The following is a 23,476-nucleotide window of genomic DNA, read 5'->3' as shown; positions in this document are numbered from 1 at the left end:
CCCATATGTGTGTTTAGTGTTAGTAAATATCGTGTTTTATAAATTTAAAACTTGGCTAAAAGTGTAAAAAGGGGCTTAAATACTCATCAAAAATATATTACACTACACACGCATCACCGATATTCATCACGGTCACCCCTATTATCTCAACCGGTTCTTACCCGAAACAACGGCTGACCCGAACACCATAACGTCTTCGTCTTCCGCTGTTAAACATCCCCGAAACAACACCTTGTTTTACAACTGCCCTCCACCGACCCGGCACACCCGCCGGCGGCGGAGGCTTCCTCCGATCTTCAAACCCGCTTCTCGACGAGCCCCAGGCTCTGATACCAAATGTTGGTTCAGGCCCCTTTCACACTCTACACAAGCTCACGTATGTATGTAAAATTGTAGGGAAGAGGAAATATACACGAAGGAAAAATGAAAGTTGTTGCTGTATGTATTCGATAATCACAGAAAGATGGGTGTATCTTTCATTAAATAATTGAGCTATATATATAGCCTACTACACTAACAAACAAACCGAAATAAACCAAGTCTTCCTAGGAAATAGGTACGTACAATGAGACCCACTCTTCAACCATGTGCACCATGCATATCCTCACGTAAACTTTCTGAAGACATGGTCAAAAGTATATACCAAATTCTACCTAATAAACTATTAGAATAAACCATGAAATATAAATATCCTTGTTGACCATTTGAAACGTGACCAATAATGTGTCGACCCACGACCCGTAAACGAACCCGATTAACCCAACATTCACCCCCTTAATCGGTTGTTTACGCCACTCGAATCACCGTTTTTTCCGAACCATCTCTGACTTTTCACGGACACTCGAACTTCAACCGGGGTCATGCCCAAAGCCTTCTCGGATCAGCCAGAATAAATTCACCACACTTGCAACATCTCACATGGCATCCTGTTGGAACCGTCCATTCACATCTTGACTCATCACGGATCAACGACCTCTCCCCGGCCACATCCGAGTCACCCGATTTGAACTGCAATGCCATTATGTTTACACCCGTGTTTTTTTCTTTACATTTTTCCGATCACCCTTGTTCAAGAGGCTCTACACCAACAAAGAAAACAAGCCACCCGCTTCTTCCGTTTTCTCACATTGCCAAACGAGACGAATCCAAACCCACCTGCTTTGACGGATCCATTCTGCCCGCTTTTCACGCACCACACCGGTCTACTCTTGTCACGAACCAAGCCGATCAACGCACTTCAAATCCTGCTGTTGTCACCGAATATATGCTAGTTGCTCAAACCCGTAACTAATAACCGAACAGCCCTGAATCATCTTTCTTTCATCACCGCTAACAGCTACGAATGCCGATATTCATCACGGTCACCCCTATCATCTCAACCGGTTCTTACCCGAAACAACGGCTGACCCGAACACCATAACGTCTTCGTCTTCCGCTGTTAAACATCCCCGAAACAACACCTTGTTTTACAACTGCCCTCCACCGACCCGGCACACCCGCCGGCGACGGAGGCTTCCTCCGATCTTCAAACCCGCTTCTCGACGAGCCCCAGGCTCTGATACCAAATGTTGGTTCAGGCCCTTTTCACACTCTACACAAGCTCACGTATGTATGTAAAATTGTAGGGAAGAGGAAATATACACGAAGGAAAAATGAAAGTTGTTGCTGTATGTATTCGATAATCACAGAAAGATGGGTGTATCTTTCATTAAATAATTGAGCTATATATATATAGCCTACTACACTAACAAACAAACCGAAATAAACCAAGTCTTCCTTGGAAATAGGTACGTACAATGAGACCCACTCTTCAACCATGTGCACCATGCATATCCTCACGTAAACTTTCTGAAGACATGGTCAAAAGTATATACCAAATTCTACCTAATAAACTATTAGAATAAACCATGAAATATAAATATCCTTGTTGACCATTTGAAACGTGACCAATAATGTGTCGACCCACGACCCGTAAACGAACCCGATTAACCCAACATTCACCCCCTTAATTGGTTGTTTACGCCACTCGAATCACCGTTTTTTCCGAACCATCTCTGACTTTTCACGGACACTCGAACTTCAACCGTGGTCATGCCCAAAGCCTTCTCGGATCAGCCAGAATAAATTCACCACACTTGCAACATCTCACATGGCATCCTGTTGGAACCGTCCATTCACATCTTGACTCATCACGGATCAACGACCTCTCCCCGGCCACATCCGAGTCACCCGATTTGAACTCCAATGCCATTATGTTTACACCCGTGTTTTTTTCTTTACATTTTTCCGATCACCCTTGTTCAAGAGGCTCTACACCGACAAAGAAAACAAGCCACCCGCTTCTTCCGTTTTCTCACCTTGCCAAACGAGACGAATCCAAACCCACCTGCTTTGACGGATCCATTCTGCCCGCTTTTCACGCACCACGCCGGTCTACTCTTGTCACGAACCAAGCCGATCAACGCACTTCAAATCCTGCTGTTGTCACCGAATATATGCCAGTTTCTCAAACCCGTAACTAATAACCGAACAACCCTGAATCATCTTTCTTTCATCACCGCTAACAGCTACGAACGCCGATATTCATCACGGTCACCCCTATCATCTCAACCGGTTCTTACCCGAAACAACGGCTGACCCGAACACCATAACGTCTTCGTCTTCCGCTGTTAAACATCCCCGAAACAACACCTTGTTTTACAACTGCCCTACACCGACCCGGCACACCCGCCGGCGGCGGAGGCTTCCTCCGATCTTCAAACCCGCTTCTCGACGAGCCCCAGGCTCTGATACCAAATGTTGGTTCAGGCCCCTTTCACACTCTACACAAGCTCACGTATGTATGTAAAATTGTAGGGAAGAGGAAATATACACCAAGGAAAAATGAAAGTTGTTGTTGTATGTATTCGATAATCACAGAAAGATGGGTGTATCTTTCATTAAATAATTGAGCTATATATATATATAGCCTACTACACTAACAAACAAACCGAAATAAACCAAGTCTTCCTAGGAAATAGGTACGTACAATGAGACCCACTCTTCAACCATGTGCACCATGCATATCCTCACGTAAACTTTCTGAAGACATGGTCAAAAGTATATACCAAATTCTACCTAATAAACTATTAGAATAAACCATGAAATATAAATATCCTTGTTGACCATTTGAAACGTGACCGATAATGTGTCGACCCACGACCCATAAACGAACCCGATTAACCCAACAGATAAAGATATATCACGAAGATAGAACATGGTGCAGCAGTTTACGTGTGTGTGCTACGCCTGGCCCGGGCAGAGACACGGGTCTGAATCCCGTTTCTTGCAACGCCGCCCTTTTATGTTATTTTTTTCAAAATTACGAACCTAGGTAACAATTTTCTCTTTAATACTTAACAAGCCTAACTAAGTTTTATTACTAACTCAATATTTTTAAATTTTTACTAATTACGTTAATTAGTTTAGTAATAATACCAAATTAAATGATAAGAAATAGATAAAAATTCCATCTTATTCATTACGTGAAAAATCCGAACTACCAATGAGTTGGGTTTTTCTACGATCTGTTTTTTCACGGATGTTACAGTCCTTCCTAAAAATATTATGGTATTCAAATGAGTTTATGTCTTTAATATTCTCTGATTGTGATGGGCTCAATAATCACGGACAAAACTTGATCTTTGGCTCGAGCATCAGGAGCTCCATGTCCATCACCATATTGGTATGTACAACAAGAAATTCGAGCTAGATTAATTGCCATATCAATAAATGGGTTCGCCAACTCTCGAGAACAAGCCAAGTGCACTTTGATCAGTTTCCGCCATGCTTGATCAATTAAAGTCTTTAGATATACACGGGCAACTTCCTCGCAAACACCACTCTCGTGCATGTAACATGATATCACATTTACATTCTTACCTCTTTGTATCTCATTCTGATCCAAAAGAAAAAAAAATTAGGACAAAAAGACAATTAAACGTCTAATGAATAAATGAACATTAAAACATACCGAGTAAGTAGCCAAATCGTTGTAAAGTCGAAAAACCATTGATGACCATTTCATAAGATCATGATACTTCTCCAAGGTGTCAACAACATCTTTGTTGATTTCTTCATTAATTAAAAAGTATCCATGTGTAAGTATAACCACTCCTGAAACCGACCGCCATGCGTTATCAAGATAGTCTTCAAGTGTTGGAATGTATTTGTCATGAGTCCACTTTGCTTCCACAAGGAATGTTTCCAGTAATTCTCCCCAGTTTCAATCCCACAATAAAAAAATGATGTTTTTAGCTGGTGTATTTAAGTAATATAAGAATTCCTTAAATATACTAACCACTTTTACTAGGATCGGTGTGATGTCTTCTTCTGGTGCATTTGAAGTAATACAACCCATTTCACTAATAGTATCGAAAAGAGCTCTGAAGCCTAGTTGTAAATACTTGGGCATATGTTCCATTGCATTAATATCCCACCTTAAAAAGTTGGAAACTGCACAATTCTTAAATTTGAACATGAGTCACATAATAGAAATTACAGTTCAAAATTGCAAACCTCTTTACAGCATCAGTGAAGATCTCCAATTCATCTATAGAACCATAAACATCATAGATATCATCAATGACAGTAATTAAGGTGCCGACTTTAGTCAGCCCTACACGGCAAGAATGATATTGGGGTTCGAAAACCATCCCCACTGTCCAAAAGAAGCATTCCACAAGTCGATCCCTAACGAAGCCTAACTTGTGTGCCAGGCCTATATCATTCCACCAACTGTTATATATATATAAAGGGAGAAAGGTGTTATTATGGGAATAAATCTGATTATTATCTATACATTTATGTCCACTTTTATTTTGAGTATAGATTAAGAAAAGAGCTTTACTTTGACACTTCTTTAAGTTCTGTTTTGTTTGCCGCTTGAATACTGTTGAAATCTAATGTTGCAAGCTCTAGTAGAAGAAGATTTGCATCTTGTCGTTTATTGCATGCATCAATGTAACACCTTGCTTGCAATCGAAGCATTCTATGATACAAGGGGAATTCTAATGTGTGGTTTATATGTTCAAGTGCTTCATTTTCTTGACCCTTAAGTTTTAGCAAATGTTTGGCCGCAAATAACTCCGCATCTTGCAAATCACTTTCTTCCATAAACGCAAGATGTGAAGCTTCGTAAAGACTTAGCAAGCCCTTGACATCTGTCTGTAGACATTCCATAAAGCCACCCTGACTGTCCTTGAACCTCCAAAGAAAATCTGTAAATTCAAATATTGCAATTACATATACAACTAGTAGTATATATCGCGCGTAGCGACGTATCACTACTAAACATTGAAATGAGAATAAAAATACTTCACAATGGTGTATTCGGAAACTATGAAATGGTTACATCAGTGTGTAAAATTTAGCATTAAGAAACACACAAAGGTATTTAATAATATAAAATAAAAAATATATTATATTTAACCCGGGTCGCTTTTGAATATCATTTACATCGGAACATTGACACTACGTAAAAAGAACCTCATGAAATTGGGAAAACTCTATTTGATATCAAAACTTAGTTAAAAGAAGACGTCGCAACAACATATTCAAAAATTTTACCTTATTGTAAGTATACGTGATAAGAAACACGAAAGCGTCTTTTAAAAAAATAAGTATAAACTAGTGGATTGGCCCGCGCTACGCGCAGGGACTCGGCCGGTATTTAATTTGGTCAAGTGTCGTAACTTTACCGATATAAAACGCTATTTTATATCTATAGAAATTAAAGAGAAACCTCAAAAATAAAATTGTTATACGACAAAAAATATACTAACACGTGCTTTACATTGATCCAAAACCATAAAAACTAATCGTGATACCAGTTCCAATAACACTGACACCGGTACCGTGTCTATATTGGGTCAGGTCGTCATAGCACCCGCATTCGCTATAGCTTACAACTATGCTTTTATATCGAGAAACAAAATTTACATAATTACCTATTATATTATAATTATATTATACTATAATTATAATATTATAATATATATATTAAATTAAATTTAAATTACATCATATTAGCTACAAGTAGGTTACTTCTTTTTTATTTTGGTCATCAAAGTTTTCCTTTTTCCACTTTAACCACATATATATTAGCTATAGTGAGGTTATTTCCTTATTATTTTGTGTAGGTCCCTTTTTGTCGGATGACGAACCTCAAACCTTGTTATGCTAACCCACTAGCGAGTGCGGAATCCAAGCTAGCGAGCAAACCGAGATTAAGCAAGTATAAACACAACACACAAGGGTTCACCGATTAACACAACTTGTATTAATGCAAATGAAGGTTTCGGTTACAAGCACAATGTTTACAAATCTAACATGTAAACTCTCAAAGTGTGTGTGTGTTTTCTGGACAGAATGCTCTCAACAATATCTCTCGGATGTGTGTGTTCTGTCTGTGTGCATCCTGTCTTAAACTCAACACTGCATGGGTATATATATACCCAGCCTAGCATGTCTGATCGAAGGATCTGATAGATGGTCCGAAGGATCATCTATCGAAGACCAAGTATTCGAAAGATCATCAAGGGACCTCGAAAGATTACCTTTCGAGGTCTATGATTCGAACCATATCTTTCGATGAGGTCGAAGGATCCACATTATCCTTCGACCTCTTATCCTTCGACACAGTACATCTTTCAACTGTTGACTAAGTCAAACCAGGAGGATGGTTGACTTTGTCAACTTACAGGACTGACAAGGACATCGTTTACATACAGACCGAATACAGACAAAGTACAGACACAAGTGCACCAACAAACTCCCCCTTGGCTGTAGCTTTGTCTTTATCTTCTATAGCTGTAGACTCGTCTCGAACTTCGACGGTCTTTTGGTATTCGAGTTCTCAAAACTCTGATGTCCTTTCAAGTCTTCAATGTCGGAGGATCTTCAAAGTCTTCACATCTTGAAAGCAGAGAGTGTATCGACAAACTACCCGTATCATGTAGGAAGTGTGTTGACAAACTCCCCCTTAACATAAGCTCCCCCTTGAGTTATGCTCGTGAAAAGACTTTATCTTTATGAAGTGAGATCCTTGTGGTGTTGATGATGGCCAGCGGCAACTCGATCATCTTCATCGTTTGAGTGCCTTCATGTTGCGTCTTCATTCCAAAGCTTTGTCATCGACCATGTTCTCCTAGCCTTTAGAATCTGCAAATGCAAGAAATCTAAACGCGTAATGAGAACAACTGCTTGGAATATAGTTAATCATAAACAAATGACACACTCATGACCATGTCACAAACAAACACCGTCCGACAGTTTGAAAGTTTAATAAATTTATCAATTTCAATTTCTAACTTTCAAAACATGCAAATTTCGACCGTTTATGAAGATTTAGTCACTTTGGTTTTTGTTCAGGTTTCAGGCAACGAAGACTCGAGTTCCAACATCGTACGATCGAAAATAAAGCAGAAATAAAATCTTTTTGGCTTTTATAAAGTTTATATTAAAACACGGATTTTAGGCGTGTTTTTGAAATCAAAAGACAACAATTTAAAATCCTTTGAGTGTTATCAAACGACATCACCGCTAATGTCGTGCTGATATGCACCAAACGACGAAACTGTTTAAAAGAAATAATAAAAGTTAAGCAGTACATAAATATTTACAGACATTCTTTTTGCGAGTTTCGAGGGTAAGAGAATCATATCAGTGTACGGTCATGCCAAAACACTCTTGTTGTTCAGTTAGTTAACATTAAGATAAGCATCCTATAACAATTATCGGTATTGTTGTCCACTTAAGCTCAACTTATCAGATGTAATCATGGCGAGGGGATACGTTAAGGTATGATTTATACTTACCGACCGGTGTTCATCCACATCACGACACATTCCCGTATCAAGGTATGCACGAGGGTTCATCTTACCGGTGAGTATACTGATTATCATCTGTTTGACCGTATAAGCTGTGAGATACTCACTTATTTTGATTTGAAAACAAGCCCTATGTGATATAATCACTTATTGATGAGGAACTTGATTTTCATATGCATGAGGGCACAGGTGCAAGTCCGTGAACAGGTCAGTACTTCCGTACAGCAGAGAGACGAACTTGACACCTGGATAAATGTGATATTTTTATCACTTATTTGTTTTGGACATGTGATTGTTTATCACTTATTGAGGTCGAATGCAGTATGTATTATGTACACGTATGTATAGTATCATGGAAGATCTAGACTTGCGTCCCCGTTATTTTTCGGTAAAAGATACAACCATGATACCCAGATGATAAGCAGCATAAAGACCGAATATCTCAGAACCTCGGCAATCTATCAAACGAAATTTCGGTACTAAGACCATATGCCAATGAATGGTTCCCACCTGATCTTCAGTCGATTAAGATTTATATCACCCTGCACACTTTAAAATGATTGTGAGCCTACCGATACATCTTATATAGAGCTGCTTATCGTTTTGCATTTAAAGTTTAAAGAGGTTTGGATAGACCACTGATGTACTATCATTTTCTCTTTTGCTCTCCAGGAAACTCATTTTTGTTTTTCTATTGTTTTTGTGTTTTTGAATTTTTCGATGTTTTTGGATTTTCAGATTTTTTGATTTACTCCCCCTAAAATCAATAAACTAAGACAAATTTAAAACACAAAGATATTTACAAAAATGATTTTCCGATGTTGGTTTTACTCTTGCTTGACCTTAATGCCGGTTACCCAAATTAAGTTTTTATCAGAAAAGATTTATCGAATTTTTTGGGAAAAACAGTTGGCACGTCGGTAAGCGGTGCGGACCATGACAACATTGACAAGTTTCATATTGAAACAATCACGTGTGAGGTGATATTCGAGATCAATGTGTCAGGTCAAAGAGTGCTGTACGAGATAATAACAATTCACAAAGCAGCTAAAATATCGACAAGTATAGGAGAGATTAAGAATTTAAAGGCGTATCCTGCAACTGTTCCGTGCATTGCAAGGAATCTAAGCACTCTCCCAACTGGATATCCACCCGGTGTGGACTTCAAAGTCGAATTTGCAACTACTGAAAAGTCTCTTGACAGCAATAAAATCATAAACCTCCGGGTCCGGCTGGTCTTTCACATTTCACCAGCGAAGGTCTTTGACTTTCTCTTTCAGAAATGGTGTGCGGATGTTCAATCCACGCCAAGGCATCGACACACATTTCACTTCATTCGTTCCTGTGGACCCGATCAAAAACCATAATGACCAAATTTTGACACGTTCTTCATTTTGTCGAATTTTGCAACTTCATTCATCCAAATTTTCTTTTTCTTTCCTCTCTCTCCATCAAAGGCAACAATTTCTTCTGTCGCCTATCTTGTGCAAGGACATTCCACTATCAACAATCCTAAGACTATCAATAGTTCCTCCTGGAACTTCCTGCACACTCACTCAGAGATTAGTTAGAGAGTGGGACCCAAGCCATTGTGGTCTTGGGTCTTCCATTTTCATCAATGACAATAACTTCTTGTCTTTGATGGTTTGTAAATTGTGATGGTCCCCCTGATGCATTAACCGTTTTTTGGTTTCCAGTTCTGTTTTGTTTTATCAGTGTCATTCTTTAAAATTTTAATTTCATTACAGTTTGAAGTTTTTGAATTTGCTGATTTTACAGAAACAGATTGTTTTTGAACCACATCGGTTTTAATTGCTTTTTCAATCTTTTTGACCTGTTGGCGTTTCTGCTTCTTTTCCCTTTCTTTTACAAGGCGGGGATCTTGTCTGACAGAAGCAGATCGCTTACGGTCATTGTGATCACGGGGAGCATTAACCTTTTCTTTCTGCTTATGAAGATAAGGGAAATTTCGAATTATATGCCCAATGGTTCCACACTCAAAACATGATCTTCGTTCAACATACCTCGAAGAATCATGTGTTCTCTTAGCCGATGATGTTGAACTTTGTGAACCCGAGGTACTAGGCTGTGAACTGTTTTGTTCATTTCTTTTCAAAACAGTAGCTTTCTTGACAAAATCTAAGTTAGATTTATTTTCAAACGTTTCAATTTTGTCCGTTCCCGTCGATTTCACAAAGTTAACACTTTTCTTCTTCTTTTGATTTGGCTTCTTCTGGACTTGAGCCGGTGCCTTTCCTTTGGGCTTGGTGTGATTTTGCTGTTTTGGCATTGCTGGTAATTTCTTGTTGCCAAATTGTTTTCGAACTTCAGCCCTTGGGATTGGAGGACACTGTGTAACTGTAACATGTGGTCCTTTCTTCCCCAGAAACTTACTTGTCGAATTTTCAAAGACTTTATCGATTAAGGATTGATTAACGTTCTTAATAGGAAAATCTTTGTCTGAGTAAATTTTATCATCACCAACCAAAGTGTACAGCAAGGTCACACTCTCCGACTCCTTCTCAGACGAGGACTCAGTTGCAACAGTCTTAGCGGGTGTGGCAGGGGGATCACATAGAATGTGATTCTCAAGAGGTATGTCCTCATTTTTGACTACCGCATCAGACTTTGCTGGAGCAGCATCATCAGATTCATCATCTGAAGAATCAGCATCCTCAACCTCAACTGGAGGATCCTGTTTCTGTTCAGCAGTTACAGATGTATCTGCTGACACATTTGAATCTGAGGATACTTCTTTCTGGTATCCGAGTCCTGCTGCAAACTCCTTCACATCAAGAGGAACAGATGGTTCGAAGAACACTCTATCCTCCTCATCAGGCATGGCATCATAATTGTGTCTGACTGGTGGTGGACATTTTTTGTATCCTATGCATGTGACATCCCGTTTTTCTTTCTGAACGTCAATGATATGATCCAACACATAGCTAGAGCTCAAATAACTGTCTAGCTTAAGCTGGATCGCATCACTTTCAGTTTTGACACAAGCCATTTCCTTTTGCATCATCTCAAGGCGAGATATATACAAATTAATGTCCGTTTGTTTTCTGGAAACCATTTTAGTCAATTCAGTTTTATCTTTCTTTAATGTCTCAATCATTGACTTAAATTCTTTTTCATGGTTTTCATAAAACATATTGGCTTCTGTGCATTTTGAAAGATCCACAGTCAACTTCTGATTGTGGATGAATGTCACATCATATTTTTCTTGCAAAGCCTCGTGTTTGCTTTGCAATGCACACCACTCATCATTCAAGGAACCATGTTTGTCTTGCAAGTCAAACAAACTAGCTTGTAAAGCATCATGTTTGGCTTGCAACTCAGACATGTTTGCCTCTAACTTAACACATTTAGCCTGCAAGCTATCACAGTTATCACAGTTTACAGCAATGGGTTCATCGACACATACCTGACTTGAAGAACTGTCGACATTAGCCATAAAGGCTGAATGGAGAGAAGACGAAGTACAAGCAGCTTGGTCCACCAGAATAGATCTTCCAACACTTAGTGCTGCAGCTTCATCCAAACGTTCATCAATATCAGCATCAGCCGAGACACCAGATGTCTCACCCACATTCTCATCGCCTGACCCAGATGAATCTTCATCAACACTCCTGCTGTACCCAGAAGAGTCTTCATCTTCAGAAGATTCACCACCACTGGCGGAAGATTCTCCACCACTGGTGTTAACTACATCCTTCACAACTTGAGCAAAGCAAGCTGTACCATTAGGAGCATCACCACCAAACTGGATTGACCAATCGCAACCTTCATCCATCTGAACTACAAGTGCCCGGTTGGCTTGATTGTTGACAGGCACTAATGTACGTTCATTATTCCTGTTCTGGTTCTGCTGGTTGCCCTGGTTTCTGAAGGGGTTCTGGTTTCCATGCTGTGCTGGCTTTGCACATTCCCTCTTGAAGTGACCCCGTTCACCACAGTTGAAGCACCTTACTGCTTGTTTATCGAACCCATACTTGGTGTCTCTCTTACTTTCCAAGCTGGTTCTTCCCGTACTTTCCATCCAATCCTTTGCTCTTCTCACTGCACTTGCAAAGGCCCACTTGATATCCATCAAGTCCATCTCTTCTTTATCTATCTGCCGATAGTCTTCCTGTGTCAGATTAATGTTGCCAATCTGACCTTCTATCAACCCACAGTACGCGCTCACTATAGTGTTAAGTAGCTCCATGTGTTCCTTGGCTACTTCTACACTGACTTTGGAAAAGCTTGAAGTGTCGAGCTGTACTGTATTTGGCTTTGATTGTTGACCAGCAGATGATGTTCCTCCATAACATGCACGTTGTTGTTGAGCAGGAGGAGGTGAAGGTGGTTGGATTGGATTTCCAAATATGTCTGTGGTGGGAGGCGGCTTAACAGGAACTTGTATTGGATTGCCAAAACAATCTGTGCTTGTGACAAACGCCGTTTGAATTGGAGCATGTGAACCAGTTCTTGCAGACGAAGAGCTGGAAGTTCCATAATACATTTCTGGATTCTGTGGCAATGGAACTCTCTTCGCCTTCAATGTTTCCTCCTGATCCTTGTTTTCCAAAAGCTGCACGAAGTCGTTAAAACTTGTAGTTCTCAACGCTCCGTTATACTTAAGGATTTCCAAGAAACTACTCCATTGAGGAGGTAAGGCATCAGCAAACTTCTTTACCACCTCTGCTTGAGTTGTTGTAACTCCAAAATTGTTCAACTCAGTAAGCAGGTGATAGAAACGACTTGTCATGTCTCCCAGAGACTCCTTATCCATGCAAGCGAAGCTGTCAAATTCTTTCTTGAGTAGATCATGACGCAGCTGACGTGTTGCTTCATTCCCTACTCCTCTTGTTTTCAACCCGTCCCACAACTTCTTAGTTGTCTTGAAGCTGACAAACTGGTGATAAATATCCTTGCTCAAAGCCTGGGTGAGAATGGCGTATGCTTTCTTTTCCAGATCATACGTTTTCTTTTTATCTTCGGGAAGATCAGCAAATGACGCAGTCTCTGAAGCAGCAACCTCTATGGCTTGATCGAAATCTGTGGTGAAACGTATCCACAGTTCCGTATTTTGACCAAGAACATATGTTTTAAACCTCTCAGCCCATCCTGGATATTCATTCAAACTCATCAGTTTTGGGGGTCGATTCAAACTTCCTGTTTCGCTTTCGCTTAATAAGATACTTTGTACACTCGGAGTTTGACCCGTTACTAATGCCCATTGATTTGATGGTAAAGCATTTGCTTGTGAAGATGTAGATACTGGAGATTCGGCCCATGATGGTGATAGACTTGTACACGTGTATTTTCCACTATCAGGAGCCGGTGTACCCCACCATGAAGGAGTAACTCCTGAACTTGTATATTTACCACTATCTGGAGCAGGATTCCACCAACTCGGATTCATGATTAATGAGCAAAATAAATGCTAACTGAATACTCCGAAAGATCACACAGCCGAAGGATCCTGGTCGAAAGATCTGAAATCACAGAAACTTGTTAACAATAAACTGACCACAATCGAAAGATCAACTATTGTTCGAAGGATCAACAGTACTCGAAAGATTACTGTTGAATCTCGAACAATGATGTCGAAAGATTCAAGAAATCGAAGGATTCTCCTTTGAAAGATCCTTATCTTTCGAGTTAAATCCCTATCTTTCGGACACTGTCTTTCGAAAAGATTCCTTTATCGAAGGATATGTTTCAGACTTCGAAGGATGGGTCGAAGGATGATAATCTTTCGAGCCTTCCTTGATCGAAAGATGATCTTTCGAAGTCGAAGGATATCTTTCGAAGTCGAAGGATATCTTTCGAATGTGCACTGACACACTGACACTGATGTGACGGGTAGGTGAAAAGGTGATGGGTAGGTAAGTCAACTTTCGGCAGAAAGGATGTGCAGACTGTACCTTTCCCACCAACTTTGAAAGGTTGCCCAAAAAGGTAACCTTATCTCCAAACCAGTCACCGGAATATTGACCGGAATATGGCCGGAAATTACCAACACACTCAAAAACAAGTTTTTAAGTTACCCAACCCAAACTTGAACACTCCCGGTAAGTTTAAAACACGTTTTCCAGTTTAAAAGTGTAGAAAAACCAACAAAAACGGGTGTTAAACCAAGTGTTCAAACACACACCAAGAACTTGAAAAACCCGGTTTTAAACAAGGTAAAGAGCCAAGCTCTGATACCACTTGTAGGTCCCTTTTTGTCGGATGACGAACCTCAAACCTTGTTATACTAACCCACTAGCGAGTGCGGAATCCAAGCTAGCGAGCAAACCGGGATTAAGCAAGTATAAACACAACACACAAGGGTTCACCGATTAACACAACTTGTATTAATGCAAATGAAGGTTTCGGTTACAAGCACAATGTTTACAAATCTAACATGTAAACTCTCAAAGTGTGTGTGTGTTTTCTGGACAGAATGCTCTCAACAATATCTCTCGGATGTGTGTGTTCTGTCTGTGTGCATCCTGTCTTAAACTCAACACTGCATGGGTATATATATACCCAGCCTAGCATGTCTGATCGAAGGATCTGATAGATGGTCCGAAGGATCATCTATCGAAGACCAAGTATTCGAAAGATCATCAAGGACCTCGAAAGATTACCTTTCGAGGTCTATGATTCGAACCATATCTTTCGATGAGGTCGAAGGATCCACATTATCCTTCGACCTCTTATCCTTCGACACAGTACATCTTTCAACTGTTGACTAAGTCAAACCAGGAGGATGGTTGACTTTGTCAACTTACAGGACTGACAAGGACATCGTTTACATACAGACCGAATACAGACAAAGTACAGACACAAGTGCACCAACATTTTGTTAATCAAAAATTTTCTTTTTCCACTTTAACCATATGAAACCCCGGCATATTTTATTTTATTTTTATAAACCAGATAGAAAATATAACTAATTCATAATTTATACTCAAATGTTTTCTATGCATTAAATATGATAAACAATTTGTGTGTTATATTTTCTATATTTTTTTTTTTACTTTTAGAATAATATAGTTTTATCTTTGTTTTTATTAGGTTTATTTATTAATTGTAATAAACGAGTTGGCGTTACCCGCACGTTGCGGCGGAATGTTGATTATGAAAGTTTTTAATAAATTATTAAAAAAAACAAAGATACACGTTACGTTTTAAAATCATCATCATACTCAGTAAATCCCACTAATAACAAAGTTGATCTAGAGTGTGAGAAGGGTAAAATGTTGACAATCTTACATCTACCCCGTAGGAATAGAAAAGTTCTTTCAGTGAGGCCCCGGCTCCATAGTAGTTTTGCATCAAGCCTAGGACATAAGGCACATAACACTCAACAATTAAGACAAAGATCGATTAGTACATGTACACCTTTTCCTTTAAGCTATCAGCGGCACCACATAGTAGAATGACAAAAAAGAAAAAAAAAATATTCATCCAAGGTTTCATGCAAAGACAATAATATTAGACATAAGCATGAAAACGTACATATCCAACCAACATACATATACAACTAAGAATTACAACGACAAAAATGTTTTGATTAAAGCATATGCCAGACATGAGTTAATTCATCAAGTATTACAACTACTTAAATATTAGTATACACAAAGTTTATCGAATTAGGATTATGCGAAAGCATAAAGTTTAATCATGTTTTTTTTAATCTTCTATAGTTTCATTAAAAAATAGTAGATAAATAGTAAAATACAAAAAAGTAAAAAAGTAAAAAAATAAATCAAATTGAATTAGCTATACGGGATAAATATTACATAGTTATTAAAAAAATAATAGTAGCAAAATGAGTTACGTTAAGTTAAATTACTCTCTTATATTAAATTACATTGAGTAATTATTAAAAAAAATACCCCATAAGTTTAATGCATACAAATACTGAACTTGTAAAGATAAAAGAATACAAATGATTTTGTACATCGTAGATTAAAGGCAATGCTTTGTACAAATATAAATTAAAATTATATTTAAATACCAATGGGGTGGTGGTTCATTGGCAAAGGCAAAGCCTTTAAAACACCTAGGTTGGAAAGGAGAAGGTCTTGGGTTCAAGTCCCACAGACGACAGAGGATTAAAGAAATTAACCGTTCAAAAAAAATTATATTTAAATGAAACTATTGCAGATTAAAGGCAATGCATATCTAGATGTACAAATTTAACTTTTAACTATATTTAAATAAAACCAGGGGTATTGCCCACAGTAAGAAACAAAACCATGGGTGTAATTGTAAACCCCTGCAACAATAACTAATAAATGAAGCCATACATATCTCAAAACAATGGTTTGAGATTAATAGGAAAAACTTACGATCTTCTCTGTGGTTATTTATCATCAAACACAAAATTCCTCCACCACTCTACAATCTCAATCCTCCTCTGTATATGCAGAAGTTGTCGCGACAATCGTCGTTTTATGCACGGGTCGCCCATAACCCATCCCAAACCCCAGCACCACGCCCATCAGCATCCTTCTCATCTGTTTGAACCGTGATGGTGAAGCATTTGAAGATCGTTGCCGAAACCGGCACTGGAAAAGTTGGTCTTTGAGGCAAAGAACGTGCGCGTCGCCGGAGAACAACCGCTACCGTCATCAAACTTCCTCTGTGATTAGTGATCACCGCCTCTCTGTTGTCGTTCTACATCAACACGTCTTGTTTGCGGCAACCAAGAAATAATTGTAAATATACAGATCGGTGATGTTATATAGGGTGTGAAACGGTAGCGGACGGGCGAGACGGTGGTTGGAGTGAAGACGCGTCGGTTTGATTATCAACGGCAGTTGTTAAATGATTTTGTTGGATGACGGTTTTTGAATGGTTTTGTCGGTGCCATAACGGTGTGTCCATTCTCAAGTTTTTAAATTGTTTATGGCCATGGCGTTAACCCAAGTTGCGTCGGTTATTTTGGTTGTGTTTTTGTATGTATACATTTTTTATGTTTGAAGTGGCGGTTACACGAACCGAAGCATCGTTTCTTTTTTTACCAACGGATGCGAATTGATATCTGTATGTATATGAAAAGGTGCCAGTTGGTTTTTGTATAAGAGAGTAATTTGGATATGCCACGATTTTACTCGAGTTATCCTAAATTACGTCCTAAATTAAACTCGATTTCCCGGTTTTATCTTTTCTTTATCTACTACCACCCACAATCATGAGTGGCTGCGATAGTGGTTGTTGTACGTTGGTAATCTCTGGCGTATCGGATTGCAACACTGCCTCACTATTTTTTTCTTCTATTTGTTAAATTTTATTTTGTGTTTGGTTGTTTTACATGAGATTTATATTTTGCAGCTTTGTACTCATCTTTAACGTTTAGTTCATACACGGATTCTCCATCGCAACGCGTGGTAGGGAAATCCTAATTTCATTTAAAAAATTAATGAATGAAGATGTATATTAAAAAAGTATTACCGATAGAAAATATCATGAGGGTAGTTGAAATATCTAAAAACATCATGCAAGAAGAGTGGCTGACTTAGAAATTTTTTCATGTGGTGCGGAAATTTTTAGGGGTCGTTTGGCTATTGCTGTATTATATTTTTTTTTGGTGCGGTTCGGGTCAAGTTAGGTCGGTCAAGTCAGCACATTCGGAAGTTTATAAATTATAAGGTCTTCTTTAGTATACTCCAACTTTACTATTGAGGAATCGCCTATTATGTGACTCATAAATCTTCTTATAAACCAAATAAAAGCATTAAAATTTTACCGACTCACACTCAAATCAATAATCACATTATCACATTTTAGTATGGATTTCACATAAGACCACCCATAGTGGTATTAATTTTGGGCGTTTTTTGAAGAAAGCACGCCCCTCCACGCCCCTATGATCGCCCCCGGGGCGTTTTTGAGCGAAATTTGGTCTGCAACGTTCTTTAATCCATGCCCAACTTCGTTTTCTTTGGCCAATCACATGCAGCGTTCTTTTTTTTTGTCCAATAGCTTTTTTTGTTGGTTTTTTTTATTTAATTCTTTTACACTTGTTTTAACATAATGCCCCACAATGTCCACATACCCACTACACACATTTTAAAAAAACGCCCCATAATGTCCCATTGCTGAATGGGCTGCCGCATGACACAAAATGCCCAATGGTAGGGGCATTACTACTACACATGGTCTAATCACTTTGGAACGTTTTTTAGTGGATTGGTGAAATTACAAAAAAAAAAAGACTCTCGAGTTAAAAGTTTATCAAAATATCAGGTCATCTTCTTCAGCGAAAATAGAAAATTGAAATTTTAATACAAAGGGTTGCAATAAAAATTTTTAAATCTTCATTTGCGTACGTCAATAAAAACCTCTACCGACCAATATACATGAAATAAGAAAGAGAGTTAAATGCCATTTTAGTCCCTGTGGTTTGGGTCATTTTGCCAGTTTAGTCCAAAGGTTTCATTTTTAATATGTGGGTCCAAAAAGGTTTCACAGTTGCCATTTTAGTCCACTAGGTTAACTTCATCCATTTTTTCTGTTAACGAGAAGGCCAATTCGGTCATTTTATATGGCTGAATTGCCCTTTTAGTTAACAGAATTACATACAAAATGACCGAATTGGCCTTCTCGTTAACAGAAAAATGGATGAAGTTAACCAAGTGGACTAAAATGGCAACTGTGAAACCTTTTTGGACCCACAGGTTATAAATAAAACCTTTGTACTAAACTGGTAAAATGCCCCAAATCACAGGGACTAAAATGGCATTTAACTCTAAGAAAGAAATAAGAAGGATACAACACTTCAATATTTTTTTAATTCCAAAGTCAAAACCTTGAAGCGGGGGGTCATAAAATATACTTATATAAAAAATAGTAAATTATAACTAAATAAGTAAAATAATAGAGTAAATACATAAATTAAATAAAAGTCAAACAAATTTAAATAGACTAGCACATTTTAAATAAAAGAGACGTGGGGTAAAGTAAAGTAAAATAAAAATAATTATTTTTTAGGAGTTTTTCTTTTTATCATATTATTAAAGACAAATTGAAAATAAATAATTCCACCTTTTTAACCTGATAATAATCTCAAGCCAGTTATTAGCTGATAATAATCTGAATTGGTCAATTTTTTTTTAAATAGTCCGCCGTTAAAATAGCTTAACGGAGTTAAGTTTGTTTTCCGAATTACAAACCGATGTTTTAGTGTTTTTGATCAGAACGAGGATACAAGTCGATTGATGTAACACTTACCTCGAAATTGTGTTCGAAATTGCTTGATTTTGTTAATTGGAATTTAAACACCTGAACTGAAGCACCGTTTTTGTGGGTTGAGGGCAGTATTTTGAGGTAAGATTTATATCAATCGACTCGTATCCTCGTTCTGATCAAAAGGCTTAAAACATCGGTTTGCAATTGACTAAAAACACAAAAATTGAGTTTTTTTTTTAAACGCAATGAGCAAAAAACAGAAAAATGTGTTTTTTTTTACAAAACATAATTGACTAAAAACACAAAGAATTTTTTTTTTCTAAAATTAAATAGACTAAAAACACAAAGAAATGTGTTTTTTTTTTCCTAAAACGCAATATACTAAAAACACAAAAAAACGTGCTTTTTCTAAAACGTAATAGACTAAAAACACAAAGAAAAATGTTTTGTAAACGCAAGGGACTCAAAACACAAAAAAAATGTGTTTTTCCTAAATCGCAATAGACTACAAACACACAAAAAACGTATTTTTTCTAAAACGTAATAAACTAAAAACACAAAGAAAAGTGTTTTTTTTTAACGCAATGGACTATAAACAAAAAAAATGTGTTTTTTTCTATAACGTAATAAACTACAAACACAAAAAATGTGTTTTTTTTTTTTTTTTTTCTAAAATGCAATAGACTACAAACAAAGATATGTGTTTTTTTTTTCTAAAACACATAGACTAAAAACACACAAAAAAAAAATCGTTTACTAAAATAGTAAAAACTAAGATAACGTAAAACGCAATTCACCCAAAGACTATAAAAACTCAATACAAAACGTAATGCACTAAAACACAATGAGCTGGAACTAAACACAAAAAACTGGTAAAACACAATTCAAAAACGCAATAGAATAGGATGTCAAGTTTTTCGTTGCGTTATAAATCGAAAATTGTGTAAGAAACATCTTACATGCTCGTTGTCAACATACTAATAACAATAATTTTCTAAAAATAGAAAATGACAATAAAAATAATAGTTTGATCATGAAATCCATAAAATGCAATAATGATAAATGAGCTGATGATACCATATTTAAATTCCAAAGAAAGTCTTACAAAGAATAATGAATGATGAAGAGGAAGTAAAGTGTAAATCCTCATAATTTTTCAAGCGATAAAAGATTTACGAACATGAACATCGAATCGCTACGGGAGGACCAAACGGTCTCTAGTCTCTACGGAAACTCTAGATCTATGAACACGAACATCGAATTGCTTCAATTTGAAGCAACAATCAGACGATTTTGATGCTTGTAGTCAGCGTTAGGCCAACAACGATAGTGGTGGCGGCGGAGTTGGTGATGGTTGGGGTAGGGTGAGATAAACAATAAGGATGAAAGAAAGTATTGGGTTTTTTTAGATTTGAAACTAATATATGATGGACTAAATTTTTTTTTTGTTTTTCTACCTTGCTATGTGTAAGGCTAAGATAGCTTCTTAACCTGCCTAGCAAGATCAAACTTCTATTTGATCTTTACCCAATATTATAATATAAAGTTTAAAAGTTATAAGGAAAAAATAAAATCGATGTAAAATTGACTATAAATATTATAATACAAACAAATAAAAAAGCTAAAATATTGATTTTAACATGTGTGCCAAAGAAAGCCACGATTTTGTAAAGAATGGAATCATGAGTAATAAATGTGTACCAAAGAAAGCCACTTATAGGATTTTGTGAAGGGAGTCATGTTGTGGAAAAAACTTTGAAAAGAAATTTAATATACATTATAATTATAATATAATATAGTTATAATTATAATGTGATATATGAGTTATAAAGAGAAACTTAGGAAGTACCTTGGGACACATTATAACCATGTTCTCTAAGAATCCTGAATCCAAGAGATGCCTCATGAAGACTCTCTTCTTTTTCTTCATGCCCAACACCAAGAATCCTGAATTCAAGAGATGCCTCATGAAGACTCTCTTCTTTTTCTTCAAGCCCAACATCGATTCCATATCTTAGTGCGACTACGTCTAGTAATTTGCGTATACCGTTTTGGAACCGATATCCAAGACCCATCTTTTCTATATCATCTATGTGTTCAAGCAGTTCCAAGGTACTGAAACTACCATTTTCAAACTTAACATTCAACACCTTTACTTTCTTCTCTAGCTCTCTCAGCTTCCCCTTGTAGTCGATCTGTGATAACAGAATCATTATATGGATGATATACTACTATACACATAATATTTTATGCCCTATCACATGAAATATAAAGTATGATACGTTACCAGCTGGTAATTATCATCGAAGACCTGGATAAAGCTATGGCCTGGAATCATCATTTAATAATACGGGTAGTCGGGTAGTGTTCGAGTTGAAAAATAGGTCGATCCATAAAGCTGTTACTATGCGATTATAAGAAGACTAAAGGAGTACTTTTTAAGTTCAACGAGTCAAACCAATTTAGAGCTTGTTTAACCTATTTCAACAATTTGTCAACAGGTTCATACGTTTGTTACAACCAACAACTAGTATATGACCCTCCAACTTGTTTACAACCCGTTTTACTTGTAAAGATAAATGGGTTTCAAAGTGCGTGTTCAAGGTTACACAATTTTTATAGTAATAATAGATATGCTAATAATAACTAATAATAGTGATAATAATATTAAAAATACTACTAACAACAACAACAGAAGTAATAGTAGTAACAATAATATAAATAACAATAATTAGGATAATAAATAAAAGTTAGATTATGTTACCGGGAAATTATCATCTAACACCTGAATAAAGCTATGACTCCACGTAGTTCGCTGGTACATGGTTAACCGAATCAGCTTGAGATACTTTGGTCTGGGTTCACACCAAATACAAACAATCACAATGTTCCCTACCTCTGCTTAGTTCTACAATTTGTAGGATGTTTCGATTTGGTATTTATAGAATAACATATTTCTTTATAAACTATATGTTCAGGCATTTTTAGAGTAAATTACAGTTTTCGTCTTTTATGTTTGTATTGGATTGCAATGGTTGACCTTTATCTTCAATAATTACAGTCACAGTCCTTTTTTTGTAAAACATGTTACACCTTACGTCCTTTGACCCTAACTTGGTTAAAAATTTCAGTTAACTGAGAACATGTGCACCCCATATGAGGGCAAAACAGTCATTTCAAGACTAAAACTTAATAAAAATCTATAAACCCTTTTCTCTCCATTTCTCTCTCTCCCCCTATACTACCTCTCAACATCAATGGCGGTCTCTGCTAAAACCAGAGACTCGCACCATCGCACCATCAATGGCAGTCTGTGCTAAAACCCATACAATATCTTCACGTCACTCAGACATCTTAAACTCTCTTCACCATAACCCCATCTCCAATCCCATCGTGACCCACCAAACTTTCACTAACAAAAAAGCACGAAATCCCTGTTGGTAGTCTTTGTTTACCTGTGCATCACATGTGTTTGATTTTTTTGGTTCTGATATCAGACACGAGAAAAAGATTCGGTGACTTCAGTCCGGTGACATCAGACACAAGAACAAGATCCGATGATTTTTTTTCTTAAACAAAGTCCGGCGAGAACAAAGCTTATACGGTTCGGCTTTCCGGCGAGAACAAGATCCGGTGACTTCTGTCGATATCTGAACTTCTAGTTTTATGCTTTCTGGCGACTCATTTTTGACGTTATGGTTCCGATTTGTGTTAAATAAGGGCATGATTTGGTGGTCGTCGTTCAGATTTGGTTTGGGTTTAGGGTTTGCATATGGTAGTAGGAAGCCGCAACCATCTGATCCAGAAGGTAGTGGGTTTAGGGTTTTCAGATTGTCATTTGTGTGAGGGTGGTTAGAGGTGGTTGCAGGTGGTCAGTTGTGTGAGGGTGGTTAGAGGTGGTTGCAGGTGGTGGGTTGGTGATGGTGGGTGCAGGTAATGGCGAAGGTGATATGAACTGAAGTTTGTTGGTTAGGGGGGTTTAACACATATCGATCAAGTGTTTTATTATGTTTTTTAATGGAAAAATTACAAGTTTTGTCCTTTATCTTTATACTACTTTTCAGGCGGTGTCCTTTTTAACGAATGTTGACAGGCAGTGTCCTTTACTAGGTATTTTGTTGCAAGTTTAGTCCTTTACACCTAACGCAGTTAAAAAACCCTGTTAATTGTTGACAGCCAGTGTCCTTTACTAGGTATTTTGTTGCAAGTTTAGTCCTTTACCTAGGTATTTTGTTGCAAGTTTAGTCATTTACACCCAACAATTAATAGGGTTTTTTAACAGGGTTGGGTGTAAAGGACTAAACTTGCAACAAAATAACTAGTAAAGGACACCGCCTGTCAACATTCGTTAAAAAGGACACCGCCTGAAAAGTGGTATAAAGATAAAAGACAAAACTTGTAATTTTTCCTTTTTAATAAATAGGTAAAATGAC

General features: G+C 37.4%; 2 protein-coding genes across 2 annotated transcripts; both read right to left on the bottom strand.

Annotated features, from left to right (window-relative positions):
- Positions 1-3,496: 3,496 nt before the first annotated feature.
- LOC110878487 ((E)-beta-ocimene synthase, chloroplastic-like) lies at positions 3,497-16,739 on the bottom strand. Its single transcript, XM_035977021.1, has 7 exons — positions 16,611-16,739; positions 16,313-16,529; positions 4,889-5,258; positions 4,558-4,776; positions 4,336-4,478; positions 4,013-4,254; positions 3,497-3,937 (listed from the first exon to the last, which is right to left on the bottom strand). The coding sequence occupies exons 1-7, from the start codon at positions 16,737-16,739 to the stop codon at positions 3,632-3,634; spliced, it is 1,626 nt and encodes a 541-aa protein (XP_035832914.1). The 3' UTR covers positions 3,497-3,631.
- A 2,613-nt stretch (positions 16,740-19,352) lies between these two features.
- Positions 19,353-21,956, bottom strand: LOC118482082 ((E)-beta-ocimene synthase, chloroplastic-like). The gene is made up of 2 exons (XM_035977554.1): positions 21,808-21,956; positions 19,353-21,238 (listed from the first exon to the last, which is right to left on the bottom strand). The coding sequence occupies exons 1-2, from the start codon at positions 21,865-21,867 to the stop codon at positions 20,882-20,884; spliced, it is 417 nt and encodes a 138-aa protein (XP_035833447.1). The 5' UTR covers positions 21,868-21,956; the 3' UTR covers positions 19,353-20,881.
- Positions 21,957-23,476: the final 1,520 nt, after the last annotated feature.

This window comes from Helianthus annuus, chromosome 9 (assembly GCF_002127325.2).
Source record: "Helianthus annuus cultivar XRQ/B chromosome 9, HanXRQr2.0-SUNRISE, whole genome shotgun sequence".
Classification (NCBI taxonomy): Eukaryota; Viridiplantae; Streptophyta; class Magnoliopsida; order Asterales; family Asteraceae; genus Helianthus; species Helianthus annuus.
The sequence above is the reverse complement of the archived record's forward strand: the minus strand, read 5'-3'. Positions and strand labels throughout refer to the sequence as shown.

What these genes read in the sequence shown, in the direction of transcription:
- LOC110878487 (XM_035977021.1), bottom strand. Translation starts at nt 16,739, where the DNA reads ATGGACACACCGTTATGGCACCGACAAAACCATTCAAAAACCGTCATC. An exon ending in GGATGGGTTATGGGCGACCC is followed by an intron (nt 5,259 to 16,312) that starts GTGCATAAAACG and finishes TTGAATTTACAG; the next exon opens with ATTTTCTTTGGAGGTTCAAG. An exon ending in GATCCTAGTAAAAGTGGTTA is followed by an intron (nt 4,255 to 4,335) that starts GTATATTTAAGG and finishes GAAACTGGGGAG; the next exon opens with AATTACTGGAAACATTCCTT.
- LOC118482082 (XM_035977554.1), bottom strand. Translation starts at nt 21,867, where the DNA reads ATGTACCAGCGAACTACGTGGAGTCATAGCTTTATTCAGGTGTTAGAT. An exon ending in TGTTAGATGATAATTTCCCG is followed by an intron (nt 21,239 to 21,807) that starts GTAACATAATCT and finishes CTGTTATCACAG; the next exon opens with ATCGACTACAAGGGGAAGCT.